The following is an 18647-nucleotide window of genomic DNA, read 5'->3' as shown; positions in this document are numbered from 1 at the left end:
TGATCGGTGATAATAAATTAAGGATAGAGTTTTTTTTCACTTTTTTAATGTGTTGAAAGACAAATGGGTTGTGATTAAAACTGATTTATAAAATGCAGTTTAACAGCTACTTTTGGAAACTATGAATATTTTCTAATTCCTGTTCATCTTTTTCTCTGAAAAAAAAAGTATTAATTAAATTTTAAATATTAATTTTTTTCGAATCTGATATAAATATATTTACTGTAATTATTTATTATATCCTACTTACTTTCAATCCAAGAATTAAAATCAGTATCCAAATTTACTGGTATCCATTCATCGTTCATCATTTGATCATCCATACCTCCATCACACGGACTTGAAGTATATATTGGTAAAGCTTGAAATAAAAAATTTTATGTTTTTACTGTAAACGATCAAAAATAAATTTGTGATTTAGTATGTACAAAAAAAAAGAAAAAAAGAAGAAAACCACTTACAATGTGCAAAAATTAAAAATGAACTTATTACAACGATGAAAATTAAAAACTTAAAATATTTCTGCTGCATATTTGCAAATTGTTCACAACTATGATCAATTTAAAATTACAATGTACTACTATGTCTATGCTTATTACCGAATCGTTGTAATTCAACTGAGGGAGAAATTGGGTACTATGAGGTTGATATACCTTGGTGATAATGAAAAAAATGATTTATTTAATAATGGATTTTGCTTATCTCTTACGAAATTAATGATAGCCATAATTTAATTTAGGTCTATAATTCGGCCGAATTCTTATGTTCATATTGAAAAAATATTTAATCTCATAACTTCTGTCATTAAATCATTCGGCTTCGTTAAAGTTAAATCCATTGGTATTTTTGGGAGGTCCTAAAAAAATTAATCTCATTGCATTGGATATGATTTTTTTTAATTACGGCAATGTAAAAAATTAGAAAATGACAAATCGTTGTGTAAATAACGATTTAATGTCGCCAAAAACAAAAAATAATTCTATTTAATAATATTTACCGGATTTATAAATATGAAATATTTTTTTATTTTTTTCGACTCTATACGACATTAGTAACAAAATAATTACATCGTAAGTTCCAATCTACGACATTTACTACCACTTCAATATGATCATATTAAAGTTAATTACTCGATAGAAATAATGTAATAAAAAGATTAAATATTTAATTCAGTTGAGATATATTATAAAGGTGTGTAGTGCGTCGTAATTTTTTTGATAGTGTAGTAAATGAAGTAACAAAAAAGTTTCTCTGCTTTGCAAAGAATTGAGATTAATTAATCGTTGAATAAACGTTATTATGCTACCAAGAAAAACTAATATATAATCCGAATTTTACGAGCTGTAGTTCTTCCTTTTTCGGCTATACGATTAAAAATTTAGAGAAGCGGTTTCTTCTCATTGATGATAGTTAAATTTTACTTCACCACAACTAAAGAAATAATCATATTTTAATGGATTTTTATTTTAAAATTTTTTCTGAAAGATTTATAAAATTTTGATAAAGGAAGCGATAAAAACAGTAAAAATTATTATCACAGTTGATCACAAAATTGACCTATGAATTACTATTGAACACTTAGGTAATTGAGTGAAATCGCAATTGTTCTTTACAATCATGTTAAGAAAATTATGCGAGTAAGTATCCTTCAGAGATAATATTTTTCATTTAAATGATTATAAATAATAAATAAAAGCACATAAAATATTAGATTATTTTTTTCCATTCTTTCAAATTTTAAGTATTAAAAATTTTCTAACGATTTTAAAAAAACTTATTAAAATTTAATACTCTTTTAATTCCTACCATCTAAAATATACTGAGTTGAGTTGATATAATAATTAAGATCAATAATAATACCATATTTAAAACATAGTTTTACAATGTTGAATTTTGTCAAATTACAAATTCTTGTGTACAATTTAATTTACTTCTGCAAGATATTTTTTAAATCTAAAGCCGAGTACTATCTATTGTGTCGTCACAATTTTTATGATTATCATCTGTAATCCCATTCATTTCTTTATCTATATTGCTAAAAGATTGAGTACAAATATTTTTTTGATGATGATATAAAGCTGCTTCTCTATATAATTTTTCTGACATCGCCACGCCTGTTTGTTCAATCATTTGTTTAAATAAGCTTTCTTGTTTATTAAATATCAACTCATATGGGCTATCAAATTCCTAAACAAAACAAAAAAATAAGCATAGTTATAATTTCTTATTTTAACTTAAAAAGATTAGAGTATCCAATTATTATTTACCATTACTCTTCCAGTATCTAACACTAAAACTCTATCACTATCAATGATAGTATTTAGCCGATGTGCTATCGTAATAACTGTGCAGCCAGTAAATTTTGATCGAATTGCTCGTTGTATTAAAGAATCAGTTCTAAAAAATTTATTATAAAATTTTTTTAATTTATTAATTCAATATTCATAGAATATTCTAAGAAATATGAAAATTTTAACTACTAACCGAGTATCAATGTTAGCCGTAGCTTCATCTAAGACAAGAATCTTGTTATCTCTCAGTAAAGCTCTTGCAAGGCAAATTAGTTGTCTTTGCCCCACACTGAAATTTGTTCCACCTTCAGTAACTTTTTGATCTAAAATTAAATCACTCAACTCTACTTCTCTCAAAGCATCCCAAATTACAGTGTCTGAATATTTTCCAAATGGATCGAGATTATATCGTAAAGTTTCAGAGAATAAAACCGGTTCTTGAGGAATTATAGAAATACTTGATCTCAAATCACAAAGAGCTATTTTTTTTGTATCAACATCATCAATTAATATTTGTCCAAGTAATCCATCATCAACAAGCCGAAATAGAGCTGATATTAAAGAAGATTTTCCGGCTCCTGTTCTGCCTGCTACACCAATTTTCCAACCAGGTTCTATTGTTATATTTATATCCTAATTTAATATAATAAAAATGATTAACATTCATTCAATGTGTTTTTTTATAATAATATTTATACCTTTAAAACGGGAAGATCATCTTTTTTATAATGCAGAAATACATTTTTAAATTCAATTCGGCCTTTTGAAGGCCAATTTTTAGGAGTAGATTGAGGATCTCCAGGTTCTTCTTTTGGTAAATCAGTATATTGTATAATTCTTTCAACAGAAGTCATTTGCGACTGTACTTCTGTACTCTGTCTTACTCCATATTGAACCATTCCTGTTAAAATCAATGATTGTGAAATTGCTAGACCTACAGAAGCTCCAAAAACATTATCTAAAAAATTAAAAATATTTTTAATAAAAAATTTTAAAACATGATATGAATAAATTTAGATCTAACATAAATTAATTCATACCGGATCCAATTAAAATGAAAGAGTAACAAACACAGCTAATAAAAGCACATGCAATTAAATCGAGAATAAACCCGAATGCTGCACCAGTAGCAATAAACAAATACCAAGCTCCGGTATGATTATCTTGAAAATCATCAAATTGTTTTTTTAGCATTACTTCTATATCAGACCCACTGCTTCGGATCGTTGTTAAACCATTTAAAGTAGTTGCAACATGTGTAAAAACAGGACTTTTTGCTAAAAAGTATAACAAAAATAAATATTTAAATAATCACTTATACTAACTGTAGCAATATAATTTTTCGATCAATTTATCTAACGATTATTTACCAATTCCTTCAAGTCTTTTGATATCTTGAGCAGTATAAAGATAATAATGAAGACACACATAAAAAAGACAACCGATAATAAGAATTGGAATTATCATCCATACATTGACTATAATAATTAATAATAGAATCCCAACCATTATAGAAAGAATTTGAGCTGCCTCCAACATTGTCCTTGGAAGCAACTCATCCATAGCTCCAACATCTTTAGAAAATCTATTTAAAATTCTACCTGTAAATTAAGAGGAAAAAATTTTTTTTGTTATTTAAATAAAACACTATTTATTAATTCGAAAAATCTAAGTAAACTGACCTGATGGATTGACATTGAAAAAATACATCGTAGCTTGGATGATATTATAAAACATATGATCATGAAGTCTTTGACTTGCATTCATGCAAATCTTCATTAAAAAAAGGCTTCTCCAAATAACAAATACAATACAAGTAATAATACATACTGTATAAATATATATTGCATTCTCTGTTCGTAAATATCCATTTTCATCGAGTAAAGAGAGTGATGTAAATAATGGAGTGTTAACCATCGTTTCATATTGACTCTTTGTAAATTTGCAAGTCTCTAATGAGTTATTAAGACACACTTTGATCGATTCCAAGCTTGTCCAATAACTAAGCCAATAATCAGCTCCACTGGTTGCAGCTTGTGACATAAGATAAATTATACCAAAACAAATAAGACTAAAAATGCTGCCTCCTGCACGGAAATAACGATAATAAACTTGAATTGATAGTCTTCCTGTTTCCTTTGATTCAGATTCTAATGTTTCGTGACTTACTGCTACAGTTTCATCGTACGATGTCTAAATCATATATTAAAAAAAATTATAATAAAACTATCTTAATTAACTAAACAGTAATTGAAAAATGATGTCTTACAAATTGATAACTGTTAAGAGATTTCACAGAACTCCTTGATATTCCAGTTGAACTTCTTCTCCGAAAAAAATTCTTCTCCGGGGACATTTCTTTCTCAACAGTATCACGTTGTGGTAAATTTTCAATATTGTTAGTATCAGTGGGTTTTTCATCTTCTTTCAAACGATTTAATAAGTCATTAAAATTGGTGCTGGTTCTTGTTAAATTATCGTATGATCCTTGAGCTTTAATGGTTCCCTACGGGAAGAGTTTACAACATTAATAAAGCTTAAAAATTTGATTAGGAAAAATAAATATATATTTTTGATAAACATGAAAACATTTTACCCGATCAATGACAATAATTACGTCAGCTTCCTTCAAATGATGAATCTGATGTGTAGCAAGAATTCTTGTTTTTCCTTTTAGATATTCGGATATACAATCTTTGAAAAGCCGTCTACTCACTCGAGTGTCAACAGCACTCAAAGGATCATCGAGAAGATAAATGTCGGCATCTCTGTATACTGCTCTTGCTAGATTAATTCTCGCTCTCTGCCCGCCCGAAAGAGATGCTCCTCGTTCTCCAACAATTGTCATATCTCCATTGGGAAATTGTTTAAAATCATGTAGAAGAGAACAAACTTTTGTTACCTGCCAAACAGAATAATTCATAAAGATCATAAATTCTTTTATTTTTCCTTCTTCTGGATCACATCTATCTGTATTTTATTTTGAAAGAATGTTCTTAACCCGAGCTTGTCTGATATTTATTTTCAGAAAAAGAAAATTAATCATAGATAATAAAATTCAAGGTCATCATTGTATTACTAATTTCTGTTTATCGAAAAATTTAGACAAATAGAAAGTATCCAGTTTGAATCCCATCGAAGAGTCAATAGACTAGAATCTCGATGTATTAAAATATTATTCATGAGATTTCATAACAAAATTCAGTTCCTAAAATGATGTCAGCAATAGTTATCTTAAATATACGGATCTATTTTTCATATAGATTACACTATTTCTTTCAACAGTTGATAAAACAATTTAATAAATTTATCCACCATAGAAATTATTTAATAAATTAATAAAATCATTATTATAATCAAATATAATAAATAAAATTTTTTTACCTCTTGATAACGTGCACTATCGTAAGTTTGACCAAAAAGGATATTTTCTTTAACAGTTCCTGTAAAAAGCCAAGGATCTTGGCTTGCATAAGATATTTTAATTCCTGAATCATCTGTAAAAAATCCTCGTTTCGACTGTAAATCAAAATTTTTTTCGGTATTTTGATATAGTCTAACAGCGCCAGCACCGACTGGAAGTTCTTGAAGAAGAAGATTCAATATCGATGATTTACCTGCACCAACAGGACCAACGAGACTATATAATTCACCTCCTTTAATTTTTAATGATATTTCATTTAATGTTGGTGGTAATTGACCTAAAATCCAATTAGCTGATACTCTGTGTAATTCAATATGTACAGGATTTGACTTTTTATTTGTTACATAATCAACGTTCGGATTTGATAAATTGGTTTCAACTGATTCAACAGTTGTTTTTGATTCTATAGATGTTTTGTCTATTTCATCAAGTGACAAAAAATCCTGAGACATGAATATATTCAATATTATTAAATAGATAATTCTAACTAGTTGACAAATTAATTAAAGAATCATAAAATTATTACCTCAATTCTTCTGATAGACACCAAAGCTTCTCCAAATATCATAATAGCTAATGGAAGACAAATTGCCATAACTAATTGTAAAAGATTGAAGTAACTGAAAAGTTGGAAAACCACACCGGCACTTATAGGATTTCCCGCAGCAGTAAAAGAAACTATTGTTAAAAATAGCGTCGAACGTTCTGTTATGACAAATAAAGACGTATAAAATCCTCTTATATTTGATGACAAAAGAATTTTCTTTATTTCTTCTCTTCTAGTTTGAGAAACTATCTTGTTAAATGGTATCTCCCATGCATACATTTTAACGACTTGAATTCCTGCGATTAATTCACTCATTAACTGAATTCTTCGATCAGTTAACTTGGCTATTAATTCTCGTAAATATCCGCTTATTTTAGAGAGATAACTTTGTAGTGGAATCGTCATTATCATAAGACTACCAAGTGCAACAAGTGTATAAACTCCGATACTTTGCCACATAATGATACCAACGACAACAATCTAGAAAAATAAATCTAAATCAATGGCTTTTGTTTAAATTATTTTCTCTTTTTTGATAGTTACTATTTTTATGTCATTACTTGGATTGGAGTGAGCCATGAGAAGTTGATATAAAGTGGAAGAAAATCAAATCGATTAACATCGTTGCTTAAAAGGTTCACCACTTGGCCTGCAGCTGTTTTATCAAGAGATGCTTTGCTTAATTTCAAACTCTTTAAAAAATAATAATAAGGGTTAATATCAAGAAATAAATGAGAAAGTTTTTCGTTGTATTATATAATATACATACCTTACGATAAATTAAAGAACAACAGGCAATTCTAATCTTCATTCCATTTCTTTGCGACTCTAAACCAGCATGATGCATTATAAAAGTAGCCACAAAAGTTATTACAACTAATCCGGTGGTATGAATTAAGACTTCATTCTGTGCTGTTGAACTTTTATCACCCATATCAAAATAATTGATGATGAAATTTAAGAGAATAGGTTTGACGTTTCGTAAAACGACTATTTCAAACATTATTATCAAAGCTATCATAAAGTTACGGAACCAAAATACTTTTAGGATAGCTCTAGCTAAGCTGGGTTTTATTGAAGTTGCATCTTTGCTATCTGTCAAGGATGATTTTCTTTCTTCACACAATTTTATTTGTTGATCCCATGCCCTATAATAAATGATAAATCTTGTAATAATTTATAAAAATAATCCAACATTCATTATTAGATAGATTTTAATCAAAGGTATTTCATTAACCCGTTACAGCATAACGTCCGATAAATCTGATGCTAGAAAATTCTATATATTGTAAATAATTAATTAAATTATTTGGCAGGTATATCAGACGGTCCATAAAATTATATTTATTTATATATATGCTGAAATTTTACTGATTAGGCTTTTCATACCAACCCTAGTAAACTCTTTTAGTCAATTAAAATCATAATAAATGCTATAATAAACTTTATGCTGTCATGGGTTAATATGTGTAATATATCAAATGTTCATACCAACGTAAATATTTTATTCATATTTATTTGTATTATCTTATTATATGAAAGAGTAAAAAATGTGTGTCAATACCACTATCTGACATTAAGAATAGCTGATAATAATCAAAAATAAATAACTGAGAATTATTCTTTTGATGTTTCAAGAAACTTTGCTAATATTTGCATGATCAATTAATTATTGAATAAATTAATCATGATTGATTGTCAATTATTTATATATAACTTAATTAATATTCAAATGAATTTTAATGAAATTACTTCTCTAATTCGTCTGCTAGTTTCTCTGACTCATCAGCTTTAAGAGGGTGCCAGATGTCTTCCATGGTGAGTCCATGTTTGGCACCTTTTCTGAATAATTTGATCGTCCACCTAATTAATGTATAAAAATAAAGTTAATTAATAAGACGGCAAAAAATCTCAGCATATAACTTATTTAATGATAGAAAAAAATTACAAACCAAAAAAATAATCGGTTGAAGAGATTGGCATTTTCTATTGGACTTATTTTCTTCTTGGTGACTTTTTCCTTCATCTTCTTGAGTTATATCACTTTAAAAAAAATAAAAAATATTCCAATAACACTTTTCAAATTTCATTGATACAATATTTGACAAATTTATCCAATTAACTGAAAGCTAATTATAAGAATAGTTATTTTGTTTGAACTGATACAGTTAGTCAAATTTTATATTCTAACATAAATGCGTTCAAGGTAATACTTTATATCGTTGAAGATATGCTATTATGTCAAAGTTATTTAAATCTTATCTTCTCGTTTCGCAAAATTTGATATCTATAGAATAGTTTTATAATTTTTCGTTGTCTTATATTATAAATACCCTAATAATAGTCCACAAATTATGTCTTATGTCTACTTAGTGGTTGGTGGTTCTTCCAGATGTATTGAAGACTTCAATGAATATCATTGTTACTTTTAACTTGAATAGAGACACGAAAAATTTATACTTAGATTTTCTTGTAATTAAAATACTAAATGACTGAAATCAAAAAGTTTTATCATAGAACAATAAATCTTACGATAACATCAACATAACACCATGTATTAAAAGAGATATTCTTAATATGATAATAATTTCATAAAAAAATTCAATTCTATATAATGAACTGAATACTTATTTTAAAATCGACTTTTCCTGTTTTAAATTTATTTCAAATCTATTGTTAAATAAAAGAACATAATTGGTCCAATAAAACGATAATATTTATTGCATAACAACATGCAAGAGTATTTAAAAAAGATATGATCAGTGTCAATAAAAAGAATTGGTTTTAATTTCAATTGAAATTTAACATTCTATTAGATTGTGGTAAATAGTCAGATGAAAAAAAAATCTATAGTAATTACATAGCTCTAACAATCAATATTATCTATATGACAAAGCATAAATATAATGATTTTTTATGTAATTTCTCTTCATTAATATCTTCAAAAAAATATTTTTCATTTTCCGATAAGAAAAGTATTCTCCAAGTCATTAATGACAACGTTAATTGTTACTATATTATTTAATCATTTATACAGTTCAATTAACTTTACTTGGAATTTAATTTCTTTATTTTTTCTTATTTTCTTATTCAATGGAGATACCCATACGTGAATACATATACAATATGGATGTATACAAAAGTAAGTGTTACTTATAGCGCAAGTTAATTGGCCACAGTTGATTATCATTAAACTTTTCAATTGTTACAATTCTCTATAAATTCTTGTCTAGATTGTTTAGAAACTACATATGAAAATGTATATTTGATAAGAAACTTATATTACTTACAAAAATTCCTTTTCTCTTGATATCAACAGGATAAGCACTTTTGTGTAAAATGCTATATCATGTATTATGTTACAAAATATGACTTTAATAACTAATGGAGAATTACCTTAAAGTAATTAAAAATTTATTTAAAAATAAAAACAATTGACAAATTGTTTATCTGTCAATTATTTGAAAATAAACTAATTCTAATTAAGAACCAAAGTTGAAGCGTACGTCTGACTCCGATTGCCGCCAAATGACGTGTGTTGGGTGTTTTTACTACGATTTACTACTATCTCCACGACAGCGCCATAGCTATTTTGATCAAAAATCTTTGAATTAAAAATTATCTTCTAATCCACTGTTTTCAAAATTATCTTATAAAATATTTAAATTTATTAAATAGTCGAATTCATTCACTCTTTGATTATTCATAATAAATTAACGTCTTTCTCATTTTTAAAAAAATGTAACTAACTCTGTTGTACTTTATAAATAATTGTGATGTTATGTGATAAGTTGATTTCCATATTTACTGTAATCTAATATACATGAAAAAGCTGTTCATGAACTTGCACATTTATGAGCAACGTGGATTTTTTCAAATAAACCGCGATCGCGCTTGCGATAATGTAGATTGCTACTTATTTTCTATCTTTCTTTAATTATAAATGCTTCTTTAACTGGGCAAAGTACAAAATCAGCAGCATACTTACGTTAAAGTTAAAAGACAGCTTCTTCAATCTGTTTATACACCTTGATTAGATATTGTTGACTTCCATGTGATTTTCAATTCTTGTTAAATGTATAAATAAAATTATCAGTGAAAATATTGTTTGATGCATTATTGTTATTTATAATTTCTTTCAAAAAAAAAAACTTTACAATAAAACACCTATAATTTTCGGAGTAAAATTGTTGATTTATCATAAATATATGTAATTATTTGTTGAATATATTATCTACAATGAATTGTATTAAATAGAAAGTATAGTTGTATTAATGGCAAAGTAAAACTAGTTCAGTGTTAACCAGTCAATGTGATCAGCTGTCATGATACTAATTTGATATCAACAACAAACTTATAAATTATTTTTCGTTGTTCTTTTATACAGCAACAAACACTGAATTTATTTCATTATTTTTATTTAAAATTTCACTGACGACTCTAAATATGAATTTTTTATGTGAAAATGTCAAATTTTTACCAAAAAGAAAGGTATTTCCTCCATTTGTATTTTACATAATTTAATTTATAACTTACTCAATATCTATTATTTTTATATAACTTACATTATTTTCTTCTTTCAAAGCTAACAAGAAATGTTAAAATATTGGAGCCTATATTTTTTTATACTATTCCTCATCGTCAGAGGTAAAACAACAAACAAATAAGATATTACTAAATAAACAAATTGTTTATTATTGATGATGAATTTTTTTGTAGAGCATCTATGAATGATGTCATTGATAAGGATGAATATGAATATATACAACGTAGCAAAGTGCCAACTATGCATTTTCAGAAATCACTGCCAAGATTACCAATACCTAAATTAGAGGAATCTTGTAAAAGATACTTAAGAGCTTTGCAGCCAATTCTAACAGAATCAGAATGGCAACAATCATCAGCTAATGTAGCTGAATTTTTAAAAAAAGATGGCCCCTATTTGCATCAGAAAATTATAGAAAAAGACACACGTAATAAACATACAAGTTACATTTGCGAACCTTGGTTTGATATGTACTTGAGAGATCGAAAGCCTTTGCCAATTAATTACAATCCAACATTAGTTTTTGTTCAGGAATCTAATGAACAATATAATAAGCCTTTAATTAAAGGCACCAACTTGCTTATTTCATCTGCAAGGTTTATCAAATCTTTGAGAAAGGGAATTCTCGCGCCAGAAGTTTTTCATATAGATCCAAAGAAATCAGATACACCTTTTTTTTGGAAATTTACTGGATTATTACCATCAGCAATCGCTACCTATGGAGCTTATCTATTTAATGTAATTTATTATTTAAAACATAATATTATGATTGCATACTTGAATATTGTTGATCTTCAATTAAATTTTCATTTTTCCCAGGCATTTCCGTTGGATATGTCCCAGTATTTGAGTCTCTTCGGCACAACAAGAGTTCCAGCGTTGGGTAAAGACATTATAACTCATGAAAAATCATCCCGACATATTGTAGTAATGCGGAAAGGTCATTTCTACTCGATGGATTTATTGAATACTGATGGCCAGATTCGGAGACCCATAGAAATCGCGTCTTGCCTAAACACAATAATGAAAGATACTAGAGAACCTAATCAATGTCCTTTAGGTGTATTAACAACAGCTGATCGAGATGATTGGAGCAAAATCCGTCAACATTTAGTGGCAATAGGAAACGAAAATATACTGAAAAAAATTGATTCTGCTTTATTTGTTTTTATATTAGATGATGAAGATAAGGTAGAAACAGATTATAATAAATTGATTAGATTATTCTTACATGGAGATGGAACTAACAGATGGTTTGATAAATCTTTTTCGTTGATAATGGCAAATGATGGAACAGCTGGAATTAACTTCGAGCACTCCTGGGGAGATGGTGTGGCTGTATTAAGATATTTCAAGGTAATTAAAAGACTCCTAACTTTTAGATCTTAATAATGATATACAAAGTGTTATGTATGTTATAATGCTACGAGAATCTAAAGCTTTTACCTATCTTTTTATAATAGTTCACTGGGTTAAACAAACAGGTCAGAGAATTATTTTTCAATCTAAAATTTTTTAGTAATGTTCAGCGTCATCATGTATTATGCTTTGCACACAATTTCTCTCTAACTTTTCGTATTCATTTTTCAGGATCTGAAACACGATATTACAGATAAACCAAAGTTTCATCCGGAAAATGAATCGGACGTATCAAATAACCCTTCTTCAGTTGAACGACTTGAATTCACTGTTGATGATGAGATAAAGGAAGCAGTAAATAAAATTTTCACTGATTACAAAACATGGACATTAGAAAGATTAACAGTAGATTATCTGATATGTGATGAATTTGGTAAAGAAGAATGTAAAAAATTTGGTGTTAGTCCTGACGCTGTAATGCAATTGGCATTTCAATTAGCATTATTTAAAAAAGAAGCACGATCAGTTGCTACTTATGAATCGTGTAGTACAGCAGCGTTTAAACATGGTCGTACAGAAACTGTCAGATCGTGTACGAATGAAACAAAAGCATTATGTTCTGCAATTCTAGCTAGAGGAGGTGCAAAAGTTAATGATGATAAGCTGAAGAAATTGATCCTTGAATGTAGTAAAGCTCATTTAACTTTAATTAAGGAAGCTGCAATGGGTAAAATATTTATTAAAAATTTTAATGAGATCAAATCAAACCATGAAATATGAATACATTATAGAGAATACCTATTTTAGGCCAAGGCTTCGATAGACATTTATTTGCTTTAAAAAATCTGTGGGAAACGTCTGAAAAACGAGATAAAATGCCAGCAATATTTCAGGATCCTGCGTATGCAAAAATAAATCATAATATTCTGTCCACTTCTACCTTATCAAGTCCTGAAGTAATGGCTGGTGGATTCGGACCAGTTGTAGATGATGGATATGGAATTGCGTAAATATTGTTTTAAAATATTTTTCTACTGCAATTATAAAAAATAACCGAAAAATAATATACATTATAACATTTATTACTTATCTTTTTTTACAGATATATGATTCAAGATCATAAATTAGGCTCAGTAGTAACAAGCTATCGACAACATCGAGATGCAACAGAATACGTTTCATTCCTGAAATCAGCATTTGAAGATATTCGCAGAATTTTAAAAAGTAAATGAATCTTTTTACTTTGAAATATCAGTGCTTCCTACCAATACATATCGCTTAATATACATCAACTATATTTTTTATACCTATTATGGTTTTGATACAATATAGTTTTATCAATAATTATATTTATTGCTGCTATCACTGATCATTGTCAACAGTAATAGAAATAATTAAGAGTAGTATTATTTCACATGACTCTTAATAATGAAATTATTGATAAATCATGATGAATTATTTTATTCTTAAATTAGGAATAAAATAATAGCTAAAGGAATGGGCTATTGTGCAAGTATTTTTCATAATTATGAATTATTGAGTACCAATAATTGGCAACTTAAAATGAAACAGATAATATTTACACTTTCTTATAAATATTTACATATATACTTTGCTTATTTATTGAATGTTTTACGTATATATCTATTTTAACATACTTATAATTTGTCTTTGGGAATTTTAATGCCTGTTTAATATGAATAATAAAATCTATTTTTTTTTGTCCGAGTGATAAAAAAAAGTGTAGAGTTGTATAATGAATTTTTTTAATAAAAATATTAACAATTGTTACTGTAAATATTATTAAAACGATAAAAATTCAATTTCATACTCATAATAAAGAATAACATCACATATTAAATGACAACAAAATAAAATGGATAAAAAATTTCACCAGAAAGTTCATGATTATCGTATGATTCATAAATATATTTCCGCATACTTACATTCCACAGAAAGGAACTACCAAAACTTCAATAAACTCTTATTACATTGGTGATAATGACAGAAAATGGATACTCATTTTTTCTTCTCATTGAGAATAATAAGTAGAATAATTAAACTTTATTTTACGATTACAGCTAAAAGTTTAACCATTTCCAACGCCTACCTCAGACATACTTATCACCCATTTTCACGACAGAAGTCTGTAAAAAATACAATCAATGCTTATTTTATGAATCTTAAACACTTGCATAAATTAAATAAAAATGAATGTTAACGTTATCTCACCATATAAATCCCAACAATCAATCCAAAGAGACCGATGGCAGATCCAAAGATTTCAACAATCAAAACTTTAACGAATAAGGCAGAATTAGCAGCATCAGCCAGAGCTGCACCAGAGCCTACAATTCCGACAGCAATACCGCAGAATAAATTGACTAAACCAACAGCTAGACCAGCTCCAAAAATAGTATATCCCGCCATCCAATTAGTGACTTTAAGATTGATATTCTCCATAGAAATAGACCACGTGAATTGAGATGTATGACCAGAGAGAACAATAGCAGTGATTAATCCATAAATGGCTACTGCTTCACAGAAAATAATTGATATCAAATTTTTAGTTTTAATTCTTGGAGCTTTGACACCTCCACCAACAATGGACGTTCCAGTTGTATGGATGCCTCTAAAAAACGAAAATGTATTTTATCATAGATAAATTCTATCAGAAAAATTATTAAACAAAGCGTTTCATAGTACGATACATACAAAGCTGCACCCACTACTGACAGAGCAACTGAAAGACCAATGCCTAAAGTTGCCCACATGTACGGAGATGTATTTTCCAAGAACCAAGCAAAGCTCACTCTTTCACCTTTTCCAGTGAAAACATGATATAAAACTGAAAAAATAATCATTCAAATTAACCAAAATTTATTTATTGCATTAAACAATATTTATTCACTATTACTGATGACTAATAATTACCTAGTGCAGTAATAGTTGCTGTGGTTGTTCCTGCAAATGTGTATCCTAAGATATATCGCATTTTAGTCGCCATGTTATTAAATGATTAGGTTCTGAAAAACAATTCAATTAATTGTTAAAAAGAAATTTAAAAAATTTTTTAAATATTTTATGATTGAGTAATATGATATTTTGGTTGAAAACACAAATGGTTGGAAAAATATTGATTGAAATTTTTCTATTTAACATAGGAAGGCTGATAAAATATACACAATTAAAAAATGTTGAGAGTATTTAGAATATGAGTAATAAAAAATATTGAGCAAATTAAAATTTAGAGTATTTTTAATCACTATAATTACTTATATTATGTATTTACTCCGAAAAAATTGAAAAATAAGACTAAAATTTTATAAGCACTTGTAAAAGAAAATAATAACTTTTGAAGATATTAGGATAATTACCTTATATTTCCCTAAAGTACTATGTTAATAAATTGAATTTTTATTTACTGAATACCTTAAACATAAATATTTCAATGAATAAATATAAATTTATTGAATAACTCAAGATATCTAATGGATCACACCCGTAAACTGTCATGTGACAAAGTATGGATACCTAGAAGAGGAACCATCAGCTGCAAAAAGTTCATTGCCATACGCCCCCTGCAGTCAGTTTCTGAAATTCTTTCTGAGTACCCACAGTTTTTATTGGTAAATAAATGCCACCATTTTAATTAATTAATTTGTTTAAATTTATTAAAAAATTATTTTAATCAAGAAGATTCTTGCATGTAAAAATTACGTATTTAATTATCTACAAATTAGTACTTGTAATGTATTCTGAAAATGATTTTAATGCTTTCTGCATCTCTTCATAACCAGCACGTTGACAGGCATCGTCAATAGTTAACCAGGCGAAATCTTGATGTTCATGTGACATTTTGACTTCACGATCTTTAATTAATTCAGCTAACCAATAAATAACAGTTTTCGGTTTTCCTTTGACATTATAAACTAATTCTTGTTTAGCATCATGAAAAATTTTCAAATCTTCATTATCTAATCCTGCTTCCTCTTTAGTTTCTCGTAAAGCGGTTTCCATATCAGATTCACCTTCGTCTACATGTCCTTTTTTTAAAAAATACAATTATGTATTCGATTTTATTATGTAAATAACACGACTTTTATTTTCTTACCTTTTGGCGGAGTCCAGTGATGTTCACCATAAGATGTTTGCATTAATAAATATTCTATTGGACCTTTAAATCGACGAAATATTACGAAACCACATGCTCTTGTACCCATCTTTGCTATCTAAATAGATAAAGAAAAATCTATTGATTCCCCTAATCCTCTTAATATATTTATTAAGAAATACAATAGTTTAATTTTGTTTGCCTCAAGCACAAGGAAAATTAATAATAATATTTCACTTGATCTGACTAATGATCTCTGTGTCTATTTAGATCAAATTTATGTAATAATTTAACAATTTAAAAATATATTTCTTACCTGTAGACTTCGGTTAAGATGCTTAATACTAAGTTAAATACTTCTTTCTCCAAAACAACTTGAATGATGAAAATTTATTTTTTAATAAATGCATTTTTGTCATGGTTTAATAGATAAAATGATTTAAAAATGAAATTTTACAAATAACTTGGTATACTTAAGTAAAATAGAAGTCACTGAAATGTCAAATTCATTCAACATTAAAGAAAATCTTTCAATTGTTTAAAAATATAGAATTCATTAAAAATTATAAAATAAAAATATTCTATAACTAATTTTAAATTTTCATTTGAAATAAAAAAAAGTAAAAAATGATAAATTATTTTTTACATTAATTTTTTAATAAAGCATGTGTCCGTAGCTATGAATTCGTGTATGTATAGATTACAGATACAATAATTTAACGATTGTTGAAATATTCCTACAAAGAATTTTTATAATTATTTTATATTATCTAGTAATAATTATATCATTATCAATTAATAATCACTATGATTAATTTTATTTATATAATATGTATATTGCAATTATTCTCGTTCACTATACTACTTCATTGATATTCACATTTTTAATGATTGGAACATCCTATATTTTTATTATTATATTGTACTTAAGTTTATGTCAATAGCAAATTAGCAGAAAAATTATTTTTACATCGAGTTTTATGGTTGATTTAATATGATTGTATTTTATGAATTATGATAACAATGAATTTCATCAATAATAAAGGCGTTCTAATAATAAAACTCGGAAAGAAACAATTTAAGAGCGCACTGAGATCACAGACAGCTCCACAAATAATTTTTCCTATTTTTGAAAGATTTTATAATTCTCTACGATTCATAAAATTTTTGTTTTTATTTGATAGTTTAAAACGCCTAATTAATGCATTATTTTTTATTCTTTTCGGCATTTCTTACAATTTTCTATCATTAATGTTGCTTCTTATATTACCATTTATTATTCTATTATTTTACATGACATATATGTATATTAACTGAGACTTAAAACGCTTAAACGATTAAGAATTAACTGGAAATGATGTGAGACTGTACATATTCTTTTACATAAAATAGACAATAAGTCCCGTTGTCACCGCCATATATTTCTTCATACTGTATGTAATTTTTCAATTTATTCATCTATCCTTATTTTAAATTTTCAGATTCTTCATTATTCTTTCAATTGATTGAGTTCTTCTATGAAATTACATCAATGTGATTGAGTTTTTTTTTTTTGTAAATTAAAAGGTTTTTCTATTTTTTTTTCACCATCGACACTTAGTTTCTATCAGTCATTTCTTGATTTATAGAGTTGGCTTAATTTTTATTGGTGCGTATGATATTTTCAATTAGATTAAACGTTATTCAAACCAACTAAACTAGAAATAAAACTTTAAAGAACAAATTTGTATTTAGTTGGTAAAAATATATGTCATTTAAAAATAAAAAATGAAACTTTTATCGGCATTGTTAGTTTAAATTATCCAAACACTGAAAATATTAAAAAATTCATGTTTCCAGTTGAATCATTTTTACTTTCTAGTTTGTCATATCCTTAAATGATTTTTATGACATTGATAATTTTTAGGCGGATGAAAAATGTACACTAAAATGCAACTCTTTTTTTTTTGTATACTTGAAAATATATCATAGTTTATAATAATAAAAATAATTATGATTAACGTTTTATCAAGTAACTTAGTACCTTTAATAAAATTTAAATAATTCTATTTACATCGCGTGATTTTTTTTTGTTGCAAGCTTCCAAAGTTTTTGATCAATATAATTTATTTTACTTTGTTCAATTTCTTCGCATTAACTATTAATCTTGTTAGTTAAGTTTATAAAACCGTAGACATATCATAAAAAACAATAAGCATTAATATAAGTAATTTTTATTATGACTATTGATAAAACAAGAATGATTCTTAACTATTCAGACATTGGTATGTCATAATATTTCTTTTAAACTTAATAAATTTTATGAAATATATTTAAGAAATATTTTTTATCAAATATCTTAATATAAACTTATCCTTACGAGTATA

The 18647-nt window shown here is 26.9% G+C and overlaps 4 protein-coding genes across 8 annotated transcripts; 1 reads left to right on the top strand and 3 right to left on the bottom strand.

Moving 5' to 3' along the window:
* Positions 1-1681: 1681 nt before the first annotated feature.
* LOC118070316 (multidrug resistance-associated protein 4-like) lies at positions 1682-10930 on the bottom strand. 4 transcript variants are annotated; one of them, XM_035088860.1, is made up of 17 exons: positions 10828-10930; positions 10251-10329; positions 8215-8305; positions 8015-8125; positions 7032-7410; positions 6823-6954; positions 6242-6742; positions 5676-6158; positions 4888-5193; positions 4561-4797; positions 3974-4484; positions 3662-3892; positions 3332-3568; positions 2990-3249; positions 2485-2924; positions 2268-2397; positions 1682-2187 (listed from the first exon to the last, which is right to left on the bottom strand). In XM_035088860.1, exons 3-17 carry the CDS (start codon positions 8286-8288, stop codon positions 1954-1956), a joined length of 4266 nt encoding a protein of 1421 aa, XP_034944751.1. In that variant the 5' UTR covers positions 8289-8305; positions 10251-10329; positions 10828-10930; the 3' UTR covers positions 1682-1953. The 4 variants fall into 4 exon arrangements, with proteins under 4 accessions (XP_034944751.1, XP_034944750.1, XP_034944752.1 ...); XM_035088859.1 differs by lacking the exon at positions 10828-10930 and having other exon boundaries at positions 10251-10377; XM_035088861.1 differs by lacking the exons at positions 10251-10329; positions 10828-10930 and adding an exon at positions 8596-8662.
* Positions 10208-13435, top strand: CPT2 (Carnitine palmitoyltransferase 2). The gene is made up of 7 exons (XM_035088862.1): positions 10208-10753; positions 10848-10909; positions 10982-11546; positions 11628-12164; positions 12399-12894; positions 12975-13173; positions 13270-13435. The coding sequence occupies exons 1-7, from the start codon at positions 10709-10711 to the stop codon at positions 13397-13399; spliced, it is 2034 nt and encodes a 677-aa protein (XP_034944753.1). The 5' UTR covers positions 10208-10708; the 3' UTR covers positions 13400-13435.
* Positions 13229-15702, bottom strand: VhaPPA1-1 (Vacuolar H[+] ATPase PPA1 subunit 1). 2 transcript variants are annotated; one of them, XM_035088863.1, is made up of 5 exons: positions 15545-15702; positions 15102-15193; positions 14883-15015; positions 14400-14799; positions 13229-14314 (listed from the first exon to the last, which is right to left on the bottom strand). In XM_035088863.1, the coding sequence occupies exons 2-5, from the start codon at positions 15172-15174 to the stop codon at positions 14279-14281; spliced, it is 642 nt and encodes a 213-aa protein (XP_034944754.1). In that variant the 5' UTR covers positions 15175-15193; positions 15545-15702; the 3' UTR covers positions 13229-14278. The 2 variants fall into 2 exon arrangements, with proteins under 2 accessions (XP_034944754.1, XP_034944755.1); XM_035088864.1 differs by having other exon boundaries at positions 15600-15682.
* A 142-nt stretch (positions 15703-15844) lies between these two features.
* Apf (purine phosphoribosyltransferase family protein Apf) lies at positions 15845-16621 on the bottom strand. The gene is made up of 3 exons (XM_035088708.1): positions 16598-16621; positions 16282-16399; positions 15845-16213 (listed from the first exon to the last, which is right to left on the bottom strand). Exons 2-3 carry the CDS (start codon positions 16388-16390, stop codon positions 15900-15902), a joined length of 423 nt encoding a protein of 140 aa, XP_034944599.1. The 5' UTR covers positions 16391-16399; positions 16598-16621; the 3' UTR covers positions 15845-15899.
* Positions 16622-18647: the final 2026 nt, after the last annotated feature.

The sequence above is a fragment of the Chelonus insularis genome, unplaced genomic scaffold (genome assembly GCF_013357705.1).
Source record: "Chelonus insularis isolate UGA/USDA-ARS -01 unplaced genomic scaffold, ASM1335770v1 contig_568_pilon, whole genome shotgun sequence".
Classification (NCBI taxonomy): Eukaryota; Metazoa; Arthropoda; class Insecta; order Hymenoptera; family Braconidae; genus Chelonus; species Chelonus insularis.
The sequence above is the reverse complement of the archived record's forward strand: the minus strand, read 5'-3'. Positions and strand labels throughout refer to the sequence as shown.

Excerpts from the sequence above, each read along its gene's own strand:
- Apf (XM_035088708.1), bottom strand. The coding sequence starts at position 16,390 with ATGGGTACAAGAGCATGTGGTTTCGTAATATTTCGTCGATTTAAAGGT. Across the intron at positions 16,214-16,281 it reads TCACTGGACTCCGCCAAAAG|GACATGTAGACGAAGGTGAA; the intron begins GTAAGAAAATAA and ends TTTTAAAAAAAG.
- CPT2 (XM_035088862.1), top strand. The coding sequence starts at position 10,709 with ATGAATTTTTTATGTGAAAATGTCAAATTTTTACCAAAAAGAAAG. Across the intron at positions 10,910-10,981 it reads ACTATTCCTCATCGTCAGAG|AGCATCTATGAATGATGTCA; the intron begins GTAAAACAACAA and ends ATTTTTTTGTAG. Across the intron at positions 11,547-11,627 it reads ATGGAGCTTATCTATTTAAT|GCATTTCCGTTGGATATGTC; the intron begins GTAATTTATTAT and ends CATTTTTCCCAG.
- LOC118070316 (XM_035088860.1), bottom strand. The coding sequence starts at position 8,288 with ATGAAGGAAAAAGTCACCAAGAAGAAAATAAGTCCAATAGAAAATGCC. Across the intron at positions 8,126-8,214 it reads TTCAACCGATTATTTTTTTG|GTGGACGATCAAATTATTCA; the intron begins GTTTGTAATTTT and ends TACATTAATTAG. Across the intron at positions 5,194-5,675 it reads ATAGTGCACGTTATCAAGAG|GTAACAAAAGTTTGTTCTCT; the intron begins GTAAAAAAATTT and ends TCTGTTTGGCAG.
- VhaPPA1-1 (XM_035088863.1), bottom strand. The coding sequence starts at position 15,174 with ATGGCGACTAAAATGCGATATATCTTAGGATACACATTTGCAGGAACA. Across the intron at positions 15,016-15,101 it reads AGCAACTATTACTGCACTAG|TTTTATATCATGTTTTCACT; the intron begins GTAATTATTAGT and ends TTATTTTTTCAG. Across the intron at positions 14,800-14,882 it reads TCAGTAGTGGGTGCAGCTTT|AGGCATCCATACAACTGGAA; the intron begins GTATGTATCGTA and ends TTCGTTTTTTAG.